The sequence below is a fragment of the Bufo gargarizans genome, chromosome 7, assembly GCF_014858855.1.
Source record: "Bufo gargarizans isolate SCDJY-AF-19 chromosome 7, ASM1485885v1, whole genome shotgun sequence".
NCBI classification, from domain to species: domain Eukaryota; kingdom Metazoa; phylum Chordata; class Amphibia; order Anura; family Bufonidae; genus Bufo; species Bufo gargarizans.
Window position 1 is genome coordinate 125,541,117 of NC_058086.1, and position 23,564 is coordinate 125,564,680.

At 45.2% G+C, this 23,564-nt stretch overlaps 1 protein-coding gene across 1 annotated transcript in view; it reads right to left on the bottom strand.

The window, feature by feature from the left end:
• LOC122944191 (complement receptor type 1-like) overlaps window positions 1-23,564 on the bottom strand; it is a 380,940-nt gene that overhangs the window by 110,912 nt on the left and 246,464 nt on the right. Inside the window, exons 10-12 of the mRNA XM_044302417.1 lie at window positions 22,325-22,498; window positions 20,912-21,085; window positions 18,484-18,543 (exon numbers count right to left, since the gene is read on the bottom strand). Of these exons, the coding sequence (XP_044158352.1) occupies window positions 18,484-18,543; window positions 20,912-21,085; window positions 22,325-22,498 (408 nt within the window). The remainder of the gene's footprint in view (window positions 1-18,483; window positions 18,544-20,911; window positions 21,086-22,324; window positions 22,499-23,564) is intronic.

A 23,564-nucleotide genomic window follows, 5' to 3' on the forward strand; every position in this document is an offset into this window, starting at 1 on the left:
CTGACAAACGGTCTGTGCAGCCTAAAAACAGTGAGCAATTGAGGATCAGCAGCTCAATGATCCACAGCTGCAGATCGATCAGTTAATCAAGTCCTTTGGAGGAGTTAATCTGCCTAATCTCGCCCTACTGTCGCAGCCGCAACCTCTCCCTACGCTAATCAGAGCAGAGTGACGGGCGGCGCTATGTGACTCCAGCTTAAATAGAGGCTGGGTCACATGGTGCTCTGGCCAATCACAGCCATGCCAATAGTAGGCATGGCTGTGATGGCCTCTTGGGGCAAGTAGTATGACGCTTGTTGATTGGCTGCTTTGCAGCCTTTCAAAAAGCGCCAAGAAAGCGTCACAAAAGCGCCAAGAAAGCGACGAACACCGAACCCGAACCCGGACTTTTACGAAAATGTCCGGGTTCGGGTCCGTGTCACGGACACCCCAAAATTCGGTACGAACCCGAACTATACAGTTCGAGTTCGCTCATCCCTATATATGAATGAACGTTTATCAGTAATAATATATATAGAAATATATATTGAGTATGACTATATATATCAAAAGATCACAAAAGTAATCTATAGAGAGAGGCTGCTAGATATCATGGATAGTATGTCCATGCGATATAAATAGTCTTGTGCAAAATAAAAATATTATATATATATCAGCGCCAGTTCTCCAAGAATTAAACATAAAAATTATTGTTAAATGGTCTCTTGACAGAATACACATAGACACATATATGTCATGATATAGAGTCTGTAAGAGGACCCTACTTCAGAGTATTTACTCACTTGACTGAGGAGGAGACCTGAAGAATAAATTCATGACACCTACAGGTACTTCCTCCTCCGCCGAGATCGTATGTAGAATATAAGAAACTGGTGTCAGTTATTATAGTTGTGAGTGTATCTTCAAACAGGTAATGTAGGGATTTATATTGATAATTAAGATCCATTGCCGTGAAATGGGGGTGTTCCAAATACTGATGCAATGACCTGTCATTAAAGGGTTTCTGTCAGCAGGGAAATGGTTATTAAGTTGGCTGACATTAGTGATGTACTATTGTCAGCTGAACATAACACTATTAGTGCCATCTCACTGTGTGCCGCCGTAATTAAGAAAAAAATAACTTTTATAGTATGCAAATGAGCATCTAGGAGCAGGGGGGTGTTGATCCTGCTCCTAGAGGCTCCATCCTCCCACCTCTGGCCACGCCCTGCTACACTTGATTGACAGGGTCAGGCAATGTTGGTCTTCTTCTGCCGGCCCTGTCTCCTGTGGAAATCTCGTGCCTGAGCCGTCCCATTCAGTATTCGGTGCAGGCGCAGTGAGAAAAGCTGGCAGCCGGCAAGCGTCCTTCACTCACTGCACTTAATACTGAACGAGACGGCGCAGGCGTGAGATTTACACAGCAGACAGGGCCAGCAGGAGGAGACCAACGCTGTCTGGCCCTGTCTATCAAGTGTAGCAGGAAGTGGCCAGAGGTGGAGGAGTGGAGCATCTAGGAGCAGGATCAACAGCCCCCCTACTCCTAGAGGCTCATTTGCATATTATAAAAGTTATTTTTTTTCTCAATAACGGCGGCACACAGTGAGATGGCACTAATATAGTTATGTTGAGCTTACATTAGTACATCACAATTGACAGTTAGCTTAATAACCATTTCCCTGCTGACAGAAACCCTTTAAAAGATTTATTTAGAGTCAGAGCGTAGGATGCCCGAGTGTGGAACGCATATGCGCTCCACACACGAGTACTTCCTCCTTCCTGTTTTAGCCTCAAAAGAGATGCAGATGCATTCCATAGAGAAACGCTACTACGGGAAGTTGAGTGCTTTCAAAGTGGAACACAGATTACATAATTATCGACCATTCATTCTTACAATGGCGAGAATTGATCGCTATTTAAAGAGGTAAGGTAGCACGTTGTCCTTGTATTTTTTATTATTCTGTATTGCTCCTGAAGAAGGTGGATTGTGAGTGTAACCCTCCAAATGCATTCAGTTGGAACCATTAAAAGTAACTGCTTGAGAAGCTACTGTTGGCTGACACCAGTTTCTTATATTCTACATACGATCTCGGCGGAGGAAGAAGTACCTGTAGGTGTCATGAATTTATCCTTCAAGTCTCCTCCTCAGTCAAGTGAGTAAATACTCTGAATTTGTTTTAAAAATCAAGTGGGGTCCTCTTATAGACTCTATATTATCACATATATGTCCCTATGTGTATTCTGTCAAGAGACCATTTAACAATCATTTTTATGTTTAATTCTTGGAGAACTGGAGCCGATTTTATATATATCTAATACGTTTTATTTTGCACAAGATAAGGAAAAGTCAGAGTTACAGCATGTGTTTTTTAGCTCAGTGTATACAAATGAAGAAAAAGGAGCTGATATTGGTGGTTCCAGTGCTGTTGGTACATCTACTAATATACTCAAATAAATTGCTAACTGTAGCTATGGTCCAAGCTAAGTTAAATAAGGTAAATGTGAGCAAAGCTTTGGGACCAGATGGATTACACCCAAGATTTCTTAAAGAGCTAAAGCTCAGTCATTGCTGTGGCATTGTTTATACTTTTTAAAGATTCTCAAGGCACTGGTAGAGTGCCAAGTGATTGGCACAAGGCATATGTGGTGCCAATATTCAAAAAAAGGATCCAGGTCCTCTACAGGTAATGATGGACCAGTTAGTTTAACTTTCTCTTGTAGGGAAAATGTTTAAAGGACTCTTAAGGGACTGTATACAGGAGTATGTGCCTGTAAATAATATAAGTGACTACCAACATGGGTTTACCAAGGACAGAAGTTGTCAGACTTTATAGTGGTGGAGCTCCGCACACCGGGTTAGCTTGTGCCAGCAAGGTCAGTTGTCAGACTGACCTGATTTGTTTTTATAAAGGAGGTGAGTAAAATCTTTGACAGAGGGGCAGCTACAGATGTAGTGTTTCTGGATTTTGCAAAGGCTTTTGATGCTGTCCCTCATAGATGCTAAGTAAAGTAAGGTCAATTGGCTTGGAAAGTAGAGTTTGTAATTGGATTGAAAACTGGCTGAACATGTCCAGAGAGTTGTGGTCAATGAATCCTATTCAGAATGGTCCAGGGTTATAAGTGGTGTACCCCAAGGTTCAGTGCTGGTTTCTCTATTATTTAATTTATTTATTAATGATATTGAGGATGGGATTAATAACACCATTTCTGTTTTTGCAGATAACACTAAACTATGTAGTACTTTGCAGTATACGGAAGATGTCCATAAACTACAAGTTGACGTGAACAGTGATTGGGCATCAACTTGGCAAATGAGGTACATTAGCAGTTCAAAGCAGACTGCTAATGTATCTGGAACAAGCCATCCAGCATGCACGGTCACATCTGGCGCTTCCAAGACACTGGCACATGGCTCCGCAGAGAGGGCTTTTTAAACGTGTCCGCTGCTGACAATAGTGTTGCCATCTGCAGCCTGTGCTGTCAACGCATAAGTTGCGGTAAGCCAAACACTCACCTAGGGACGGCCACCTAAAGAAGGCACCTGGCCTCCCATCACCGAGCCCAGTGGGAGCAACACCGTCAGAACCCACAAAGCCACACTCCTGGCGCTCTCTGTCCTGCCTCTTCTCCTCTCTCCTCCCAGTTGTCCTCCACTCCACCTTCCACCGTGCCGTCATCGCGTTCCTCTGGCAAAAGGCAGGCTTCCTTGCCCCAAATGTTTGAGCGAAAAAAGATGATGACGCCGGATAACCCTCTTGCCCAACGGCTGACCGCTGGCTTGTCAGAACTGCTAGCCCGCCAACTACTGCCATATAAACTGGTGGACTCAGTGCCCTTTAGAAAATTTGTGGCCATTGGCACACCGCAATGGAAGGTCCCAGGAAGGAAATATTTCTCCCAGAATGACATCCCAGAGCTATATGGCCATGTTCAGCGGTAAGTGAATGTATCTCTGGCACACAGTGTTGGTGCCAAGATACATCTGACCACAGACACGTAGTCTAGCAAACACAGGCAGGGAAGGTACATAACTTTTACTGCCCACTGGGTGAACCTTCTGACGACCGTCAAGCATGCAACCCGTGGCAACCGTGTAGATTTGGTGTTACCGCCACGGATTGCATGCAGGCCTGCCTCTTCTTCTCCTCCTCCTACTCCATCCTCCCTCTCCTCCTCAGCTGACTCCTACTTTTCCACTGCTACCTTCTCTTCCAATGCGCCCCCAAGCTCCCCATAACCTATTCGACGTGCCAGGTGAGACGCTGCCATGCTGTGCTGCGTCTGTTGGGCCTGGAAGCCAAGAGCCACACCGGTCCTGCACTCCTTTCAGCTTTGCGGTCACAGGCCGATAAGTGGCTAACCTCGTTTAATTTGACAGTTGGTAAATAGAGTTGAGCGGACACCTGGATGTTCGGGTTCGAGAAGTTCGTCCCGAACCCGAACCCCATTGAAGTCAATGGGGACCCGTACTTTTCGGCACTAAAAAGGCTGTAAAACAGCCCAGGAAAGAGCTAGAAGCAGCAACATGTAGGTAAATCCCCTGCAAACAAATGTGGATAGGGAAATGAATAAAAATAAAATAAATAAAAATTAACCAATATCAATTGGAGAGAGGTCCCATAGCAGAGAATCAGGCTTCATGTCAGCAGAGAATCAGTCTGCATGTCATAGCAGAGAATCAGGCTTCACGTCACCCAACATTGGAACAGTCCATTGTCATATATTTAGGCCCAGCACCCAGGCAGAGGAGAAAGGTCCCGTAACAGAGAATATGGCTTCATGTCAGCAGAGAATCAGTCTGCATGTCATAGTAGAGAATCAGGCTTCACGTCACCCAACATTGGAACAGTCCATTGGCATATATTTAGGCCCAGGCACCCAGACAGAGGAGAGAGGTCCCATAACAGAGAATCTGGCTTCATGTTAGCAGAGAATTAGTCTGCATGTCATAGCAGAGAATCAGGCTTCACGTCACCCAACATTGGAACAGTCCATTGGCATATATTTAGGCCCAGCACACAGGCAGAGGAGAGAGGTCCCGTAACAGAGAATCTGTCTTCATGTCAGCAGAGAATCAGTCTGCATGTCATAGCAGAGAATCAGGCTTCATGTCACCCAACATTGGAACAGTCCATTGTCATATATTTAGGCCCAGCACACAGGCAGAGGAGAGAGGTCCCGTAACAGAGAATCTGTCTTCATGTCAGCAGAGAATTAGTCTGCATGTCATAGCAGAGAATCAGGCTTCACGTCACCCAACATTGGAAAAGTCCATTGGCATATATTTAGGCCCCGGCACCCAGACAGAGGAGAGGTTCATTCAACTTTGGGTAGCCTCGCAATATAATGGTAAAATGAAAATAAAAATAGGATTGAATGAGGAAGTGCCCTGGAGTACAATAATATATGGTTAAGGGGAGGTAGTTAATGTCTAATCTGGACAATGGACGGACAGGTCCTGTGGGATCCGTGCCTGGTTCATTTTTATGAACGTCAGCTTGTCCACATTGGCTGTAGACAGGCGGCTGCGTTTGTCTGTAATGACGCCCCCTGCCGTGCTGAATACACGTTCAGACAAAACGCTGGCCGCCGGGCAGGCCAGCACCTCCAAGGCATAAAAGGCTAGCTCTGGCCACGTGGACAATTTAGAGACCCAGAAGTTGAAGGGGGCCAAACCATCAGTCAGTACGTGGAGGGGTGTGCACACGTACTGTTCCACCATGTTAGTGAAATGTTGCCTCCTGCTAACACGTTGCGTATCAGGTGGTGGTGCAGTTAGCTGTGGCATGTTAACAAAACTTTTCCACATCTCTGCCATGCTAATCCTGCCCTCAGAGGAGCTGGCCGTGACACAGCTGCCTTGGCGACCTCTTGCTCCTCCTCTGCCTTGGGCTTCCACTTGTTCCCCTGTGACATTTGGGAATGCTCTCAGTAGCGCGTCTACCAACGTGCGCTTGTACTCGCGCATCTTCCTATCACGCTCCAGTGCAGGAAGTAATGTGGGAACATTGTCTTTGTAGCGTGGATCCAGCAGGGTGGCAACCCAGTAGTCCGCACACGTTAAAATGTGGGCAACTCTGCTGTCGTTGCGCAGGCACTGCAGCATGTAGTCGCTCATGTGTGCCAGGCTGCCCAGGGGTAAGGACAAGCTGTCCTCTGTGGGAGGCGTATCGTCATCGTCCTGCCTTTCCCCCCAGCCACGCACCAGTGATGGGCCCGAGCTACGTTGGGTGCCACCCCGCTGTGATCATGCTTCATCCTCATCCTCCTCCACCTCCTCCTCATCCTCGTCCTCATCCTCCTCGTCCTCCAGTAGTGGGCCCTGGCTGGCCACATTTGTTCCCGGCCTCTGCTGTTGCAAAAAACCTCCCTCTGAGTCACTTCGAAGAGACTGGCCTGAAAGTGCTAAAAATGACCCCTCTTCCTCCTCCTCCTCCTCCTCCTCCTCCTCCTCCTGGGCCACCTCCTCTTCCATCATCACCCTAAGTGTTTTCTCAAGGAGACATAGAAGTGGTATTGTAACGCTGATAACGGCGTCATCGGCACTGGCCATGTTGGTGGAGTACTCGAAACAGCGCAACAGGGCACACAGGTCTCGCATGGAGGCCCAGTCATTGGTGGTGAAGTGGTGCTGTTCCGCAGTGCGACTGACCCGTGCGTGCTGCAGCTGAAACTCCACTATGGCCTGCTGCTGCTCGCACAGTCTGTCCAGCATATGCAAGGTGGAGTTCCACCTGGTGGGCACGTCGCATATGAGGCGGTGAGCGGGAAGGCCGAAGTTACACTGTAGCGCAGACAGGCGAGCAGCAGCAGGATGTGAACAGACGGCCCGCACTTTATGCAGCAGCTCTGACATGTCGGGGTAGTTGTGAATGAACTTCTGCACCACCAAATTCAGCACATGCGCCAGGCAAGGGATGTGCGTCAAACCGGCTAGTCCCAGAGCTGCAACGAGATTTCGCCCATTATCGCACACCACCAGGCCGGGCTTGAGGCTCACCGGCAGCAACCACTCGTCGGTCTGTTGTTCTATACCCCGCCACAACTCCTGTGCGGTGTGGGGCCTGTCCCCCAAACATATGAGTTTCAGAATGGCCTGCTGACGTTTACCCCGGGCTGTGCTGAAGTTGGTGGTGAAGGTGTGTGGCTGACTGGATGAGCAGGTAGAAGAAGAGGAGGAGGAAGCCGAGAAGGAGGAGGTGGCAACAGGAGGCAAAGAATGTTGCCCTGCGATCCTTGGCGGCGGAAGGACGTGCGCCAAACAGCTCTCCTGGAGCGGAAAGACGTGCGCCAAACGCCTGGGGCCCAGCTGCCACTACATTTACCCAGTGTGCAGTTAGGGAGATATAGCGTCCCTGGCCGTGCTTACTGGTTCACGTATCTGTGGTTAGGTGGACCTTGCCACAGATGGCATTGCGCAGTGCACACTTGATTTTATCGTATACTTGGTTGTGCAGGGAAGGCACGACTCTCTTGGAGAAGTAGTGGCGGCTGGGAACAACATACTGTGGGACAACAAGCGACATGAGCTGTTTGAAGCTGTCTGTGTCCACCAGCCTAAATGACAGCATTTCATAGGCCAGTAGTTTAGAAATGCTGGCATTCAGGGCCAGGGATCGAGGGTGGCTAGGTGGGAATTTACGCTTTCTCTCAAATGTTTGTGAGATGGAGAGCTGAACGCTGCCGTGTGACATGGATGAGATGCTTGGTGACGGGGGTGCTGGTGGTGTTGGTGGTACATCCCCTGTTTGCTGGGCGGCAGGTGCCAATGTTCCTCCAGATGCGGAGGAAGAGGCCGAGGCGGCAGCAGCAGAAGAGGCCAAGGCGGCAGCAGCAGAAGAGGCCGAGGCGGCAGCAGCAGAAGAGGCCGAGGCGGCAGCAGCAGAAGAGGTAGCAGGGGGAGCCTGAGTGACTTCCTTGTTTTTAAGGTGTTTACTCCACTGCAGTTCATGCTTTGCATGCAGGTGCATGGTCATGCAGGTTGTGCTAAGGTTCAAAACGTTAATGCCTCGCTTCAGGCTCTGATGGCACAGCGTGCAAACCACTCGGGTCTTGTCGTCAGCACATTGTTTGAAGAAGTGCCATGCCAGGGAACTCCTTGAAGCTGCCTTCGGGGTGCTCGGTCCCAGATGGCGGCGGTAAGTAGCAGGCGGAGTCTCTTGGCGGCGGGTGTTCTGCTTTTGCCCACTGCTCCCTCTTTTGCTACGCTGTTGGCTCGGTCTCACCACTGCCTCTTCCTCCGAACTGTGAAAGTCAGTGGCACGACCTTCATTCCATGTGGGGTCTAGGACCTCATCGTCCCCTGCATCGTCTTCCACCCAGTCTTGATCCCTGACCTCCTGTTCAGTCTGCACACTGCAGAAAGACGCAGCAGTTGGCACCTGTGTTTCATCATCATCAGAGACGTGCTGAGGTGGTATTCCCATGTCCTCATCATCAGGAAACATAAGTGGTTGTGCGTCAGTGCATTCTATGTCTTCCACCGCTGGGGAAGGGCTAGGTGGATGCCCTTGGGAAACCCTGCCAGCAGAGTCTTCAAACAGCATAAGAGACTGCTGCATAACTTGAGGCTCAGACAGTTTCCCTGATATGCATGGGGGTGATGTGACAGACTGATGGGGTTGGTTTTCAGGCGCCATCTGTGAGCTTTCTGCAGAAGACTGGGTGGGAGATAATGTGAACGTGCTGGATCCACTGTCGGCCACCCAATTGACTAATGCCTGTACCTGCTCAGGCCTTACCATCCTTAGAACGGCATTGGGCCCCACCATATATCGCTGTAAATTCTGGCGGCTACTGGGACCTGATGTAGTTGGTACACTAGGACGTGTGGATGTGGCAGAACGGCCACGTCCTCTCCCAGCACCAGAGGGTCCACTAACACCACCACGACCATGTCCACGTCCGCGTCCCTTACTAGATGTTTTCCTCATTGTTATCGTTCACCACAACAACAAAAATATTATTTGGCCCAATGTATTGTATTCAAATTCAGCTGAATATAAATTTGAGGCCTAGTATTTAGGCGCTGGGTGACAGGTATAGGTTTACTGACAGAATTAGACTTGGAAATGCACAGTAGCGGGTGTGTGAAGTTATTCAGAATGACCCTATGTGCACCTTGAATATGATATACCCTTTTAGGGATAGATTTCAAATAGCTCTGAAACAGCAGAAACCACTAAATTATGAAATTGCTAAATTGGGAATTGTATTTCAACCCAGAACAAAAACTGTGCTTGGACGGACACTAAATAACTTGACCAGCCACACCAGTAACGACAGATTTAGCTGGATATAAACTTGAGGCCTAGTATTTAGGCGCTGGGTGACAGGTATACGTTTACTGACAGAATTAGACTGGGATATGGCCAAAAAATAACCACACTATTGATGGTTAAATGCATTTGGTGTGACAGCTTCACCCTGATGTAGGCTTTAGCCAAAAAACAACCACACCATTGAGGGTTAAATGCACTTGGTGACAGGCGCAGCTTGCCCCTGATGTAGTATATGGCCAAAAAATAAACAGACTATTGCTGGTTAAATGCACTTGGTGTGACAGCTTCACCCTGATGTAGGCTTTAGCCAAAAAACAACCACACCATTGAGGGTTAAATGCACTTGGTCGCAGCTTGTGCTGGCGCACCACAAGACACAAGATGGCCGCCGATCACCCCAGAAAAAAGTGACTGACAAACGGTCTGGGCAGCCTAAAAACAGTGAGCAATTGAGTATCAGCAGCTCAATGACCCACAGCTGCAGATCGATCAATTAATCAAGTCCTTTGGAGGAGTTAATCTGCCTAATCTCGCCCTACTGTCGCAGCCGCAACCTCTCCCTACGCTGAGCAGAGTGACGGGCGGCGCTATGTGACTCCAGCTTAAATAGAGGCTGGGTCACATGGTGCTCTGGCCAATCACAGCCATGCCAATAGTAGGCATGGCTGTGACGGCCTCTTGGGGCAAGTAGTATGACACTTGTTGATTGGCTGCTTTGCAGCCTTTCAAAAAGCGCCAAGAAAGCGACGAACACCGAACCCGGACTTTTACGAAAATGTCCGGGTTCGGGTCCGTGTCACGGACACCCCAAAATTCGGTACGAACCCGAACTATACAGTTCAGGTTCGCTCATCCCTATTGGTAAAGTGTTATGCGACAACGGTGCCAAATGACACACGTGCCATGCACGGCACACGTCCTGAACTTAGTCGTGCAGCAATTCGTTGCCAAATACCCCAGGGTCCAGGACGTCTTGAGGCAGGCCAGGAAAATCTCTGGGCATTTTAGAAGATCTTAAACGGCCATGGCTCGCCTTGCTGAGATTCAGCAGCGACACCACCTGCCCGTCAGACGTATGATTTGTGACTGCCTGACGCAATGGAACTCCGACTTGTATATGCTTGATAGGCTGCTCCAGCAGAAATGTACAGTTAACGACTACCTGTACGAACTCTGCGGCAGGACAGGTTCTGGGGAGAGAGTTTTTTTTTTTTCACCGCTCTAGAGAAGGATTTTGGTGTCCTTGTAGACCGTAGATTAAATAACAGCATACAATGTCAGTCAGCTGCTTCTAAGGCTACAATGGATATTGTCATTAAGCGAGGCATAGACTTGCGGGGCAGAGATGTAATATTACTAATTTACAAAGCATTGGTGCGGTCTCATCTGGAATATGCAGTTCAGTTCTGGGCACCAGTCCATAGAAAGGATGCTTTGAAACTGGAAAAAGTACAAAGGAGAGAGACTAAACTGATGGAGGATCTTATGAAGAAAGATTAAAAGAATTAAATTGTAGACATCTAAAAGCGGGACATGATTAACCTATACAAATATATAAATGTGCCATACCAAAAAATCGGTAAAAACTGTTCCATGTAAAATCCCCTCAAAAGACGAGGGGGCACTGCCTCTGACTGGAGAAGAAAAAGATAAATCTCCATTCACACGTCTGCAATTTTGTTCCGCATTTTGCGGAACGGAATTGCGGACCCGTTTATTTCTATGGGGCAGAACGATGTGCTGCCTGGATCCGGAATTTCGGACCCGCACTTCGGTGTCCGCAATTCCGTTCCCCAAAAAAATAGAACATGTCCTATTCTTGTCAGCAATTGCGGACAAGAATAGGCATTTTCTATTAAGTGCTGGCGATGTGCAGTCCGCGATGTGCGGTCCGCAAAATGCGGAACGCACATCACCAATGTCCGTGTTTTGCGGATCCAGGGATCCGTGGATCCGCAAAACACACACGAACGTGTGAATGGACCCTTACTGTAAGAACTGTGAATCTGTGGAATAGACTTCCTCAGGGCGTGGTCACAGCAGGAACAGTGGACAGTTTTAAAAAGGGTTTAGATTAATTCTTACAAGTAAATGACATTAATAATTATCCCTTGGTTGAACTTGATTACTTATACATTTTTTTTAACTATGTTACTATGTAACTAGATTGGATGCCTGTGAGTGCTCCAGTTCCTGCATATTGTCTTCCACTCAGTTCTCTGTTGAAAGCGCAGAGTTGAGACCAGAGCCAAGCAGTCTGAGCCACAGTCACTTATGCTTTTTGATGACTCTGCTGGAGGGGGTTCTGTAGGATATCCACCTAGCCCTGCCCCAGAAGTGGAAGTGATTGGGTGCACTAATGCACAACCGCCTATGTTTGAGGATGAGGATGGGGAGGACCAACGCAGCATGTCTCTGATGATGACGACAAAACACAAGTGTCAGCTGCTGCGGTTTTCTACAGTGTGCAGACCGGCAAGTAGGTCAGGGTTGAGGAGGGGGTGGAAGATGTTGTGGAGGATGACAAGGTCCTAGACCCCACATGGAATCACGGTCATCCGAGTGACATGTGCAGTTCTGAGGAAGAGGTGGTGGTCATGCAGCGCCAGTCGCACAGCAAAAGAGTAAGTGGGGTGCAAAACCTCAGTGGCCAGCCCCTAGCCAGTACGCCTGCAAATTCCCCCCGCGTCAAAGGACTAAGCACACCAAAGCCAGCACAAAGGAGTTCCCTGGCATGGCAGTTCTTCAGGCAGTGCGCTGATGAAAAGACACATGTGGTTTGCACGCTGTGCAGGCACAGCCTGAAGCAAGTCATCAAGGATCTTAACCTGAGTACCACCTGCATGACCAGACATTTAAATGCAAAGCACAAGCTGCAGTGAAGTAGACACCTGAAAAACCACAAAAGATCTGAGGCTCCTCCTGTTCTCTGTTCTTCTGTAGTCTCTGCATCTTTCTCCCCCTTTCAAGCAACAGGGCCTCCCGGTTTCCCGCAAAGAAAGGATGCGACAGCACCACCACCATCAGCAGTGTCACCGAGCATCTCCATAGAAAGAGGAAGCACCCCCCTACACCCCAGCGAGCCCTGTCCCTGAATGCAATCATCTCCAAATTCCTGGCCTTTGAAATACTGCCATTCCGTCTGGTGGGAACGGGCACTTTTAAAAATCTTACGGTGGTGCCTATACCGAAATAAAAAATAAAGACTTTTGTTTTTTTAACCTCAAGACAGAGTCATTTTTCACCTTTTTGCCCACACTATTTTTGGGAATTCTGTGTCAATTTATGTGGTAATAACTTTGAAACATTTTTAAGTATCCAAGCTATTCTGAGACAGTTGTTTTTTGTGACACATTGTACTTCATGACAATTGTAAATTTGAGTTGATATATTTTTATCTTTATTTAAAACTACATTTCTATATACATTTTTCTCTAAATTTATTGTTCTACATGTCTTTGATAAAAAAAAATGCAATAAGTGTATATTTATTGGTTTGCGCAAAAGTTATAGCATTTGGTAAAAAAAAGAATTAATTTCAGTATTTTGAAGCAGCTCTGACTTTCTGAGCACCTGTCATGTTTCCTGAGGTTCTACAATGCCCAGGCAGTAGAAACACCCCACAAATGCCCCCATTTCGGAAAGTAGACACCCTAAGGTATTCGCTGATGGGCATAGTGAGTTCATTGAAGTTTTTAATTTTTGTCACAAGTTAGTGGGAAATGATTTATTTATTTTTTCTTTATTTTTTTTCTTACAAAGTCTCATATTCCACTAACTTGTGACAAAAATAAAAACTTCCATGAACTCACTATGCCCATCACAAAATACCTTGGGGTGTCTTCTTTCCAAAATGGGGTCACTTGTGGGGTATTTATACTGCCCTGGCATTTTAGGGGACCTAAAGCGTCAGAAGTAGTTTGGAATCCAAATGCGTAAAAAATGCCCTGTGAAATCCTAAAGGTGCTCTTTAGAATTTAGGCCCCTTTGCGCACCTAGGCTGCAGAAAAGTGTCACATGTGGTATCGCCGTACTCAGAAGAAGTAGGGCAATGTGTTTTGGGGTGTATTTTTACTTTTCCCCTTGATGGGTGAGAGAAATATCTCTGTAAAAGTCAACTTTTCCCATTTTATTTATACAAAGTTGTCATTTAGATATTTCTCTCACCCAGCATGGGTATATGTAAAAAGACACCCTAAAACACATTGCCCAACTTCTCCTGAGTACGGTGATACCACATGTGTGACACTTTTTTTGCAGCCTAGGTGCGCAAAGGGGCCCAAATTCTAAAGAGCACCTTTAGGATTTCACAGGGCATTTTTTACGCATTTGGATTCCAAATTACTTCTCACGCTTTAGGTCCCCTAAAATGCCAGGGCAGTATAAATACACCACAAATGACCCCATCTTGGAAAGAAGACACCCCAAGATATTCCGTGAGGGGCATGGCGAGTTCCTAGAATTTTATTTTTTTTTGTTACAAGTTAGCGGAATATGATTTATTATATATTTTTTTTCTTAAAAAGTCTCATATTCCACTAACTTGTGACAAAAAATAAAATTTTACATGAACTCGCCATTCCCCTCACAAAATACCTTGCGGTGTCTTCTTTCCAAAATGGGGTCACTTGTGGGGCATTTATACTGCCCTGGCATTTTAGGGGGCCTAAAGCGTGAGAAGCAGTTTGGAATCCAAATGCGTAAAAAATGCCCTGTGAAATCCTAAAGGTGTTTTTTCTCACAAAGTCTCCCTTTGTGGGGTGTTGTACTGCCCTGGCATTTGAGGGTCTCCGCAATCATTACATGTATGGCCAGCATTAGGAGTTTTCTTCTATTCTCCTTACATTGAGCATACGGGTAATGAGATTTGTTTTTTCCGTTCAGCCTCTGGAATGAAAGAAAAAATGAACGGCACAGATTTCTTCATTCGCATCGATCAATGTGGATGAAATAATCTGTGCAAAAAAAAAAAAAAAAAAAGGAGGGGAAAGGTGTCTGCCAGGACTTAGGAGCTCCGCACAACATCCAAACCCACTCAGCTCGTATGCCCTGGCAAACCCGATTTCTCCATTCACATCAATTCACAACAACCAGGCTGCAACGCAATAAATTTATTAACATGAACTTTATATAACATTTGAAACAGAACATTAACTTTTATAAACTTTATTAAACTTTTGGAACATTAACTTTTTTGCTTACCTGTGATTTATTTTTATTTTTTTACCTTTATAGGACAAACCTTTCCTTCCCCATGGGACAATGTGCAAAGCGCAAATCGCCAAGAGATGTGGCGAAGTACATTGTGCACTTTGTCCCAGGTGAAAGGAGAGGTTTGCAGCAGCTGTGAGTGACAGGGCCCTAAGATCCCTGTGTGCCTGTCCTGTGTCACACAATCCCTATACTAATAGTGTACCTGTGTGTGGTACTTCCGGAAACACTCCCCTAAGCATAGGGCAGGGTGGTCAGGGCAGTCAGGACTGAATAGCGGGTGTCACACCTTATTCCACTCCTGCTACAGACATAACATTTTTTTCGGGGTGGCGCTTGGTTTGAGGTACCAGCAACGACACTGGGGAAAAGTCGCTCGTGTAGACGGCTCACTACATTAGTGGTTAGGGCCACGGAACCTCCTGGATACAGGAGGTTCTCGATGATCTCTTCCTGAAATTTGAGGAAGGATCTTGTTTTCCCAGCCTTACTGTAGAGAACAAAACTATTGTACATAGCCAGTTGAGTTAGGTATACAGACACCTTCTTATACCAGCGTCTGGTCCTGCAGGAGAGTAAATAAGGAGCCAACATGTAGGCATTGAAGTCCACCCCTCCCATGAGCGAATTGTAGTTGTGGACACAGAGGGGCTTTTCAATGACTCCAATTGCTCGTTCAATTTGGATTGTCGTGTCTGCGTGAATGGAGGAAAGCATGTAAACGTCACGCTTGTCTCTCCTTTTCACCGCGAGCAGTTCTTCGTTACACAAGGCAGCCCTCTCCCCCCTTGCAAGACGGGTGGTAACGAGCCGTTGGGGGAAGCCCAAGCAAGTGGTGCTCTGATGACATTGTCGCTCCACTTGCATGTCTGTGTGCACTCTTGATGCTGCTAATAAGACTTTTCATTAGCAGCTCTGGTTCAGGAGGTGCAGTTCTAGGGCATGTTCAGTAGCCCTGCAGCTGTCCCATTGAAAGCTGATGTGCTGCATACTACGGCTGATACTACTATTAACAGGCAGTAAGAAAAGATGGGGAAGAGAGAAGCCAAACATGAAAAAGGCTAGAAAAAAAAAAAAAGAATATTTTGGGTATTAGACTTTTTTTTTGAGAATGAGAGGCAGTTAGGCCTCATGCAGACGACTTTTGGTCCACATCCAATCCACATTTTTTAGGGGGGGAATCGCATAAGGACCAGTTCATTTCTATGAGTCACTAGTTATGAGCGGCCAGTCCCATATTCAAATTCTGGATATTTAGCGAATATTCGATAGAATATTTATCACATATTCGTGAATATTCATCTTTGAGATTATTTTTGCAATAAACCTGCAATGTAAAAGTTGCATAATGCAAAATTGAGCAAAAAAGAATATACACTCACCTAAAGAATTATTAGGAACACCATACTAATATGATGTTGGACCCCCTTTTGCCTTCAGAACTGCCTTAATTCTACGTGGCATTGATTCAACAAGGTGCTGATAGCATTCTTTAGAAATGTTGGCCCATATTGATAGGATAGCATCTGGCAGTTGATAGAGAGTTGAGGGATGCACATCCAGGGCACGAAGCTCCCGTTCCACCACATCCCAAAGATGCTCTATTGGGTTGAGATCTGGTGACTGTGGGGGCCATTTTAGTAGAGTGAACTCATTGTCATGTTCAAGAAACCAATTTGAAATGATTTGAGCTTTGTGACATGGTGCATTATCCTGCTGGAAGTAGCCATCAGAGGATGGGTACATGGTGGTCATGAAGGGATGGACATGGTCAGAAATAATGCTCAGGTAGCCCGTGGCATTTAAACGATGGCCAAGTGGCACTAAGGGGACTAAAGTGTGCCCAGAAAACATCCCCCACACCATTACACTACCACCATCAGCCTGCACAGTGGTAACAAGGCATGGATACATGTCCTCATTCTGTTTACGCCAAATTCGGACTCTACCATTTGAATGTCTCAACAGAAATCGAGACTCATCAGACCAGGCAAAATTTTCCAGTCTTCAACAGTCCAATTTTGGTGAGCTCGTGCAAATTGTAGCCTCTTTTTCCTATTTGTAGTGGAGATGAGTGGTACCCGGTGGGGTCTTCTGCTGTTGTAGCCAATCCGCCTCAAGGTTGTGCGTGTTGTGGCTTCACAAATGCTTTGCTGCATACCTCGGTTGTAACGAGTGGTTATTTCAGTCAACGTTGCTCTTCTATCAGCTTGAATCAGTCGGCCCATTCTCCTCTGACCTCTAGCATCAACAAGGCATTTTCGCCCACAGGACTGCCGCATACTGGATGTTTTTCCCTTTTCACACCATTCTTTGTAAACCTTTAGAAATGGTTGTGCGTGAAAATCCCAGTAACTGAGCAGATTGTGAAATACTAAGACCGGCCCGTCTGGCACCAACAACCATGCCACGCTCAAAATTGCTTAAATCACCTTTCTTTCCCATTCTGACATTCAGTTTGGAGTTCAGGAGATTGTCTTGACCAGGACCACAACCCTACATGCATTGAAGCAACTGCCATGTGATTGGTTGACTAGATAATCGCATTAATGAGAAATAGAACAGGTGTTCCTAATAATTCTTTAGGTGAGTATATATATCACTATATATAGTGCAATAAATCAAGGAATGTGGGCAGCACCACTATCAGAATAGTACTGGCGGAGTGCCAGTGGCTGAGTTGGCGATCCACCTCCAAACGGTATAGAAAAATGAACTCCGCGGCACACCCAAGTCGTGAAAAAGTAAAAGAAATTTTAATCACCAAACATGCGACGTTTCAATCCTCTCAATGGGATTTTTCTCAAGCACTTTCTCATTGCTTGAGAAAAATCCCATTGAGAGGATTGAAACGTTGCATGTTTGGTGATTAAAATTTCTTTTACTTTTTCACGACTTGGATGTGCCGCGGAGTTCATTTTTCTATATATAGTGCAATATATATTCTTTTTTTAGAATATGACGAATATTTTTGAAAAAAACTAATATATAGCAATATAGTGAATATTCGTAAAATACACAGACTGCATTTTAGCTAATATAATGCTATAACCAGTTTTTTTTTTAAGTTGTATTTTTTCTTTAAATCTGAAGTTCATAATAGAAAAAAAATTACGACTTAAAAAAAATTGTTTCTAGCACTGTATTAGCTAAATTGCAGTCTATATGTGTATTTTATGAATATTCACTATATTGCTATATATAATTTTTTTTAGAATATGACAAATATTCAAAAAAACTAAATATATAGCAATATAGTGAATATATTCGTTATTTAGAATATTTTTTTCGCTTTTTTCTAATCTGTACAGTTGTTAGTCATACTCCTCCCCGACAAGCATCCCCGTCACCATGGGAACGCCTGTGGGTTAGAATATACCATCGGATCTGAGTTTTCATGATCTCAGGGAAAACTCAGATCCGATGGTATTTTCTAACCCATAGTCGTTCCCATGGTGACGGGGACGCTTGTCGGGAAGGAGTATGCCGAAGTGGAATAACAGTACACATTGAAAAAAAAAATATATATATATGTATATATTCTAAATGACGAATATATTCGCTATATTGCTATATATTCGTTTTTAGAATATTCGTCATTTTTTTAGTATGAAAACATGATTTCTTCCTGCTTAAGTTGCTTGTGGGCCTATGACTCATTGACCCACAAGCAAGAAGCAGCGAGGAATCATGTTTTCAGATGTTAAAAAATGACGAATTCTCGATATAGCAAATATACAAAACTGTATTCAAAATATTTGCAAATTCGAATATTTGCGCTCAACACTATGAGTCACAGCATCCGCGTAGTCGTTCTGCAAATTATAGAACATGTCCTATTCTTGTCTGTTTTGTCCGATTGTGGCATGCACACAGAAGGTATCTTGTGGATCTGCGGTTTGTGTATTGCAAAACGGATTTGGTCATGTGCATATCACATCGGGTACAATTTATCATTTGCTGAACATTTTTTTAGTTCAGACGCTATTGCAAATAGAGATGTACAACATACCTTGCTCTTTATTGCCATCTGATGGTTGGTCAGTGGGTTGTGGCTGGACCATTTTTTCCTCTTAAAAAAAAAAAAAACAATAAAAGGTATACAAATAAATAACTTTTTTTCCTACCTGTTTACTAACAAACTACAAAGATGAATTTTTATTTTATTTTATTTCTCATTTCCCTCCAAGAGCTCAAATTTTTATTTTTTTTCATTGATGTAGTTATATCAAGGATTGTTTTTTTATGGGATAAGTTGTAGTTTTTAATGGTGCCATTTTGGGGTACACATAACTCACTAATTAATTTTATTAACTCTTTCTGCAAGGGGAATGGGAAAAATAGCAACAATGCCACTGAGTTTTATAAATATTGTTTAAATAACATGATAACATTATTCTCTGGTTCATTATGATTACAGCGATACCAAATACACAATAAAAACCCATTTAAAAAAAACAATCACAAGACCCATAACTTTTTTATTTTTTTATTTCCATGAAGCTGTGTGAGGATTTGATTTTTGCAGGACGCTTTGTAGTTTTAATTGGTACAATTTTAAAGGTACATAACATTTTTTGCATTTTTATACCCACCAAATATATTGGGGGTGGAGGAGAAATTAATAAATTAATAAAACTTTTAATGGTCAAAAATACAAAAATAAATTGTACCATATTTTTCGCCCCATAAGACGCACTCCTCCCCGTCCCCCAGACTAGGGGGGAAATGCCCCTGGGTCTTATGGGGCGAATACCAATGAACGCTTCCATAATGGAAGTGCTCATTAGTACCGGAGGACCAGGAAGCGATGAAGGCTATGTACTCACCGCTTCCTGGTCCTTGGCTGTCGCCTGTGCAGTGGCTGCGCACAGTGTGAGGGCACTCTGTGACCTCACGCTGTGCTCACCAGTTCACAGCACAGCCAACGGAGGAGGAAGAGAATTGCGTTGGAGGAGTGGAGGGACGGCATCCAGGAGCAGGAGAGGTAAGTGGTTTATTTATTTTGTGACGTATGGCTGGGGGCTGCTGATTACACAGATGGCCGGGGGCTGCTGATTACACAGATGGCCGGGGGCTGCTGATTACACAGATGGCCGGGGGCTGCTGATTACACAGATGGCCGGGGGCTGCTGATTACACAGATGGCCGGGGGCTGCTGATTACACAGATGGCCGGGGGCTGCTGATTACACAGATGGCCGGGGGCTGCTGATTACATAGATGGCCGGGGGCTGCAGATTACATAGATGGCTGGGGGCTGATATGAGGCATGGGGGTCTGAACTGAGGTCTTATTGGGGTCTTATTAACATTGGGGGTCTGATTGGTGGTCTGACCTGAGGTTTAATGAAAAATATTTTTTTCTTATTGCCCCCATCTAAAACCTAGGTGTGTCTTATATACGGTTTATCCAAAATAATACACCACAGTGCAGTAACCAGGCTGGTAAACTCTCCCAATACCTAGGGCAACATTCTAGACACTTGGGCACATCCAATCCCACTGGCAGGTGTACCTCTTTCATGGGACATAGCCATCCCCTTATCATGGTGGATGGCCTATATAGTTTTTCCTAATTGCCTCTTTATTTTTAGAGAATTATTGTGGAACTAGGCTTACATTTGTCCAAACACAGGGGCAGGTTCTGGACGGGGTCGCCCCTCTTAGGGCGGGTGCTCTGTATTAGATAGGTAGGGCATTATAGTATTTCCCTCCATTGTAGGGTTTTTCTAGGAATAGACATCTCCCGATCCTGCCAACTCATCTGCATAAAGACGCCTGGACCACATTGTCTTCTGTGTGGCTCATTTCCGGACCCTTATTTCTGTATGCTACAGGATCCGGTAGGAGACTTATATCTGTAAGTTTGTGTTTAGCTATACTGTATGGTTACCAGCTTTTAGATAACATTTTGTAAACATTGTCTATCACTTTTTGCATTGTGGTGTATTATTTTGGATATACATTTTATTTTAGTATTTTTGACCATTAAAAGTTAAGTTTTATTAATTTATAAATTTCTCCTTGCCCCCAATATATTTGGTGGGTATAAAAATAGTCTATATTGGGTAGGATTCAGAAGCCACGCTACAGTGGACCCTGTACACAGTTTTTCACATAACATTTTTGATAAATTTTGATTCCATTTTGTTTGTGGCAAATAAGCATGACAATTGTGTAGTGCAGATGTCGAGGAGATGTTATCAAATTTTCTCCAATAAAAAAAGTGTTTTTTCAATGGAAAAAAATGTGTATTTTCTAACTTGGATTTTTTTTCCATAAAAATGTTTTTTTATTACTTTTATTAACCATTTAATATTCCCACAAGGGGACTATAATAGGCAATATTTTGATCTCTTCTAAACTGCATTGCACTATTCATGTAGAACCAATGTGTCAAAAATATTCAAACTTTTTTACTTTTGTAATGTAAACTCACCTTTACAGGTGGGTAAAAGTGGATTCCAGCCTCCTTCTGTGCAAACGCTTTCCAAGGATCCAGATCTAACAAAGCGTTCCTTGCATGAAAATGATACCCTCTTGTTAATTTTATAACTATGAGCAAAAGGGCTTGGTACGATATTTGAAGACTCTGGAATGGTGCACACAATATCTAAAGGAAAAAAAAATATTAATTTTAAAATACTTTTAACTGTCTGAATAGAAACATGGGGGACTATATTAGGACTAAAACAAGGGACTATAATAGGCAATTATTTCCAAAATACATTGCACTATTCATGTAGTGAAATGTATTTTACCGTCAGTGCTATACTGACATTCAGCAGCAGACTGCACTAAAAAGACGCGGCCTATTGGGACACGCTGAAAGCAAGCCTGGGGCCTTCACAAAGCCCCGATGTAACGGTTGCGTACACACACACAGGGGGGAGGGAAGCGCAGTGCTCCACCCTTACCCCTGGCCCTGCCTACTTGCCTCGCAAGTCCTAATAACAGGGGACAACTGGATGGCAATCCCTAGCTTAGAATAAGTGCAGGGATGACAGACAGACAAACAACAGAACGTGAACGGACCGAGTTAATACCAGGAAAGCTACAAAGTACAAATGGAGCAAGCAGAGAATAGTCAGGAGAAGCCGGGGTCGTAAATACCAGGAGAGACGTGAAGTACCAAAGGAGTCAGCAGAGGATCGTCAGGAGGAAGCCAGGGTCAGAATACCAGGAGAGCAGCAAAGTACACAAGGAGCAGGCAGAGGAGGGTCAGGAATTCAACAGGAGGTAAGTACGCCAGGAAGACAAAATCACAGGTGGAACCTAAATTAACAGGCAACCTGTGGCCAGCAGGCTGCCTGTATTTATAGTGGGGAGTGAGGGTCATGTGACATGGCCAGCGTCACATGACCGACAGACCAACCAGTCAAGCACCGAGTGATCAGCTTGGCGCTCAAGGCAGACTTAGGAGCAGGGAGCCACCCAGCTAGTAAAACCGCCCTGGGAACGGGGTCAAACACAGATCCTCGCTTCTGAAGCTAAGCAGCAGGTCTGTGGCTAATGGGGGACCGAGTGCACCTTCAGAACCCCGTTACACCCGGCCTGCTTGTACTGATATCAGTCCCTTGCTTTCAGATTAGTGGGGTGCCGATGGGATATGGAGGGAATTTTCTCCCTCTGTAACTACATACATGTTGCAGGCGCTATTGCTCACTGCATATAACGGGTTAAATGTGAAAGCCAAGCCCCTGATGCATGGGTCCTTCGTAAAAAGGCAGTGTCCAGCCTAAGGCACCTTAGTGGTATATTGGTGGTCACTAAGGAGTTAATACAGAAACTTGGTCCTAGAACCAATGTTTCAAAAATATTAAAACTTTTTACTTTTGTAATGTAAACTCACCTTTACAGGTGGGTAAAAGTGGATTCCAGCCTCCTTCTGTGCAAACGCTTTCCAAAGATCCAGATCTAACAAAGCGTTCCTTGCATGAAAATGATACCTTCGTATCAATTTTATAACTATGAGCAAAAGGGCTTGGTACGAGATTTGAAGACTCTGGAATGGTGCACTCAATATCTAAAGGAAAAAAATATACATACATTTTAAAATTCTTTTAAAGGGAGTCTGTCAGCACATTTACCCCTTTTTAACAGTTCCCATAGCGCTGTAGCCGCAACACAGATTATTAAAACGGTACGTTTATATGCTTTTGTGGACTTGTAAAACTGCCAAAAATGAACTTTGATGCATATGTAAATGAGGGCTCGCAAGTGCCCAGGGGCGGCGTCCACCGAGTTGGTGCCCAGGCAGCTCTGCCTCTTCGGCTCTTATCCCCGCCCAGCCTCTTCCTCTGCCTGCCCATCTGTTTTCTCTCCCCCTCAGCGAGATCCTGTGCCTGCGCGCTGACTTTCTTGGTCGGGGCATGCGCACTGTGATGCCCATTTCTGGCATGGCATCGCAGTAGCTTATGCGCATGCGCCAGCTGACGGCGCAAAAAATGCAGAAAGGAGGCGGTCCAATGGCGCAGAAGAAGAGGAGGAAAGCCGAGTGAGCAGCTGTCACTGCAGACACAGAGAGCCAAGACAGGTAAATTTATCTGTTTGATCTGTTAGCCGGCGCATGCGCATAAGCTACTGCGATGCCGCGCCAGCAATGGGCATCGCAGTGAGCATGCCCCGGCCAAGGAAGTCATCACGCAGGTGCGGGATCTCGCTGAGGGGGAAAGAAAACAGATGGGCGGGCAGAGGAAGAGGCTGGGCGGGGATAAAAGCCGAAGTGGCAGAGCTGCCTGGGCACCAACGGGGTGGTTGCCACCCCTGGGCACTTAGTTGCGAGCCCTCATTTACATATGCATCAAAGTCCACAAAAGCATATAAACGTACCGTTTTAATCATCTGTGTTGCGGCTACAGTGCTATGGGAACTGTTAAAAAGGGGTAAATGTGCTGACAGACTCCCTTTAACTGTCCGAATAGAAACATGTTTTGGTGTGCAAGGCAAAGGTTTTACGTTCCAAAGTTCATCATATCAGCTGTCAGATAGACAATCATTCATCCAACAGTCCTGAGGCCCCCAGTAACATGCACATTCAGCTCTACTGTGTAACATTTGATTGATTTGCTCTGTGAGTGTAGGTCAAATGT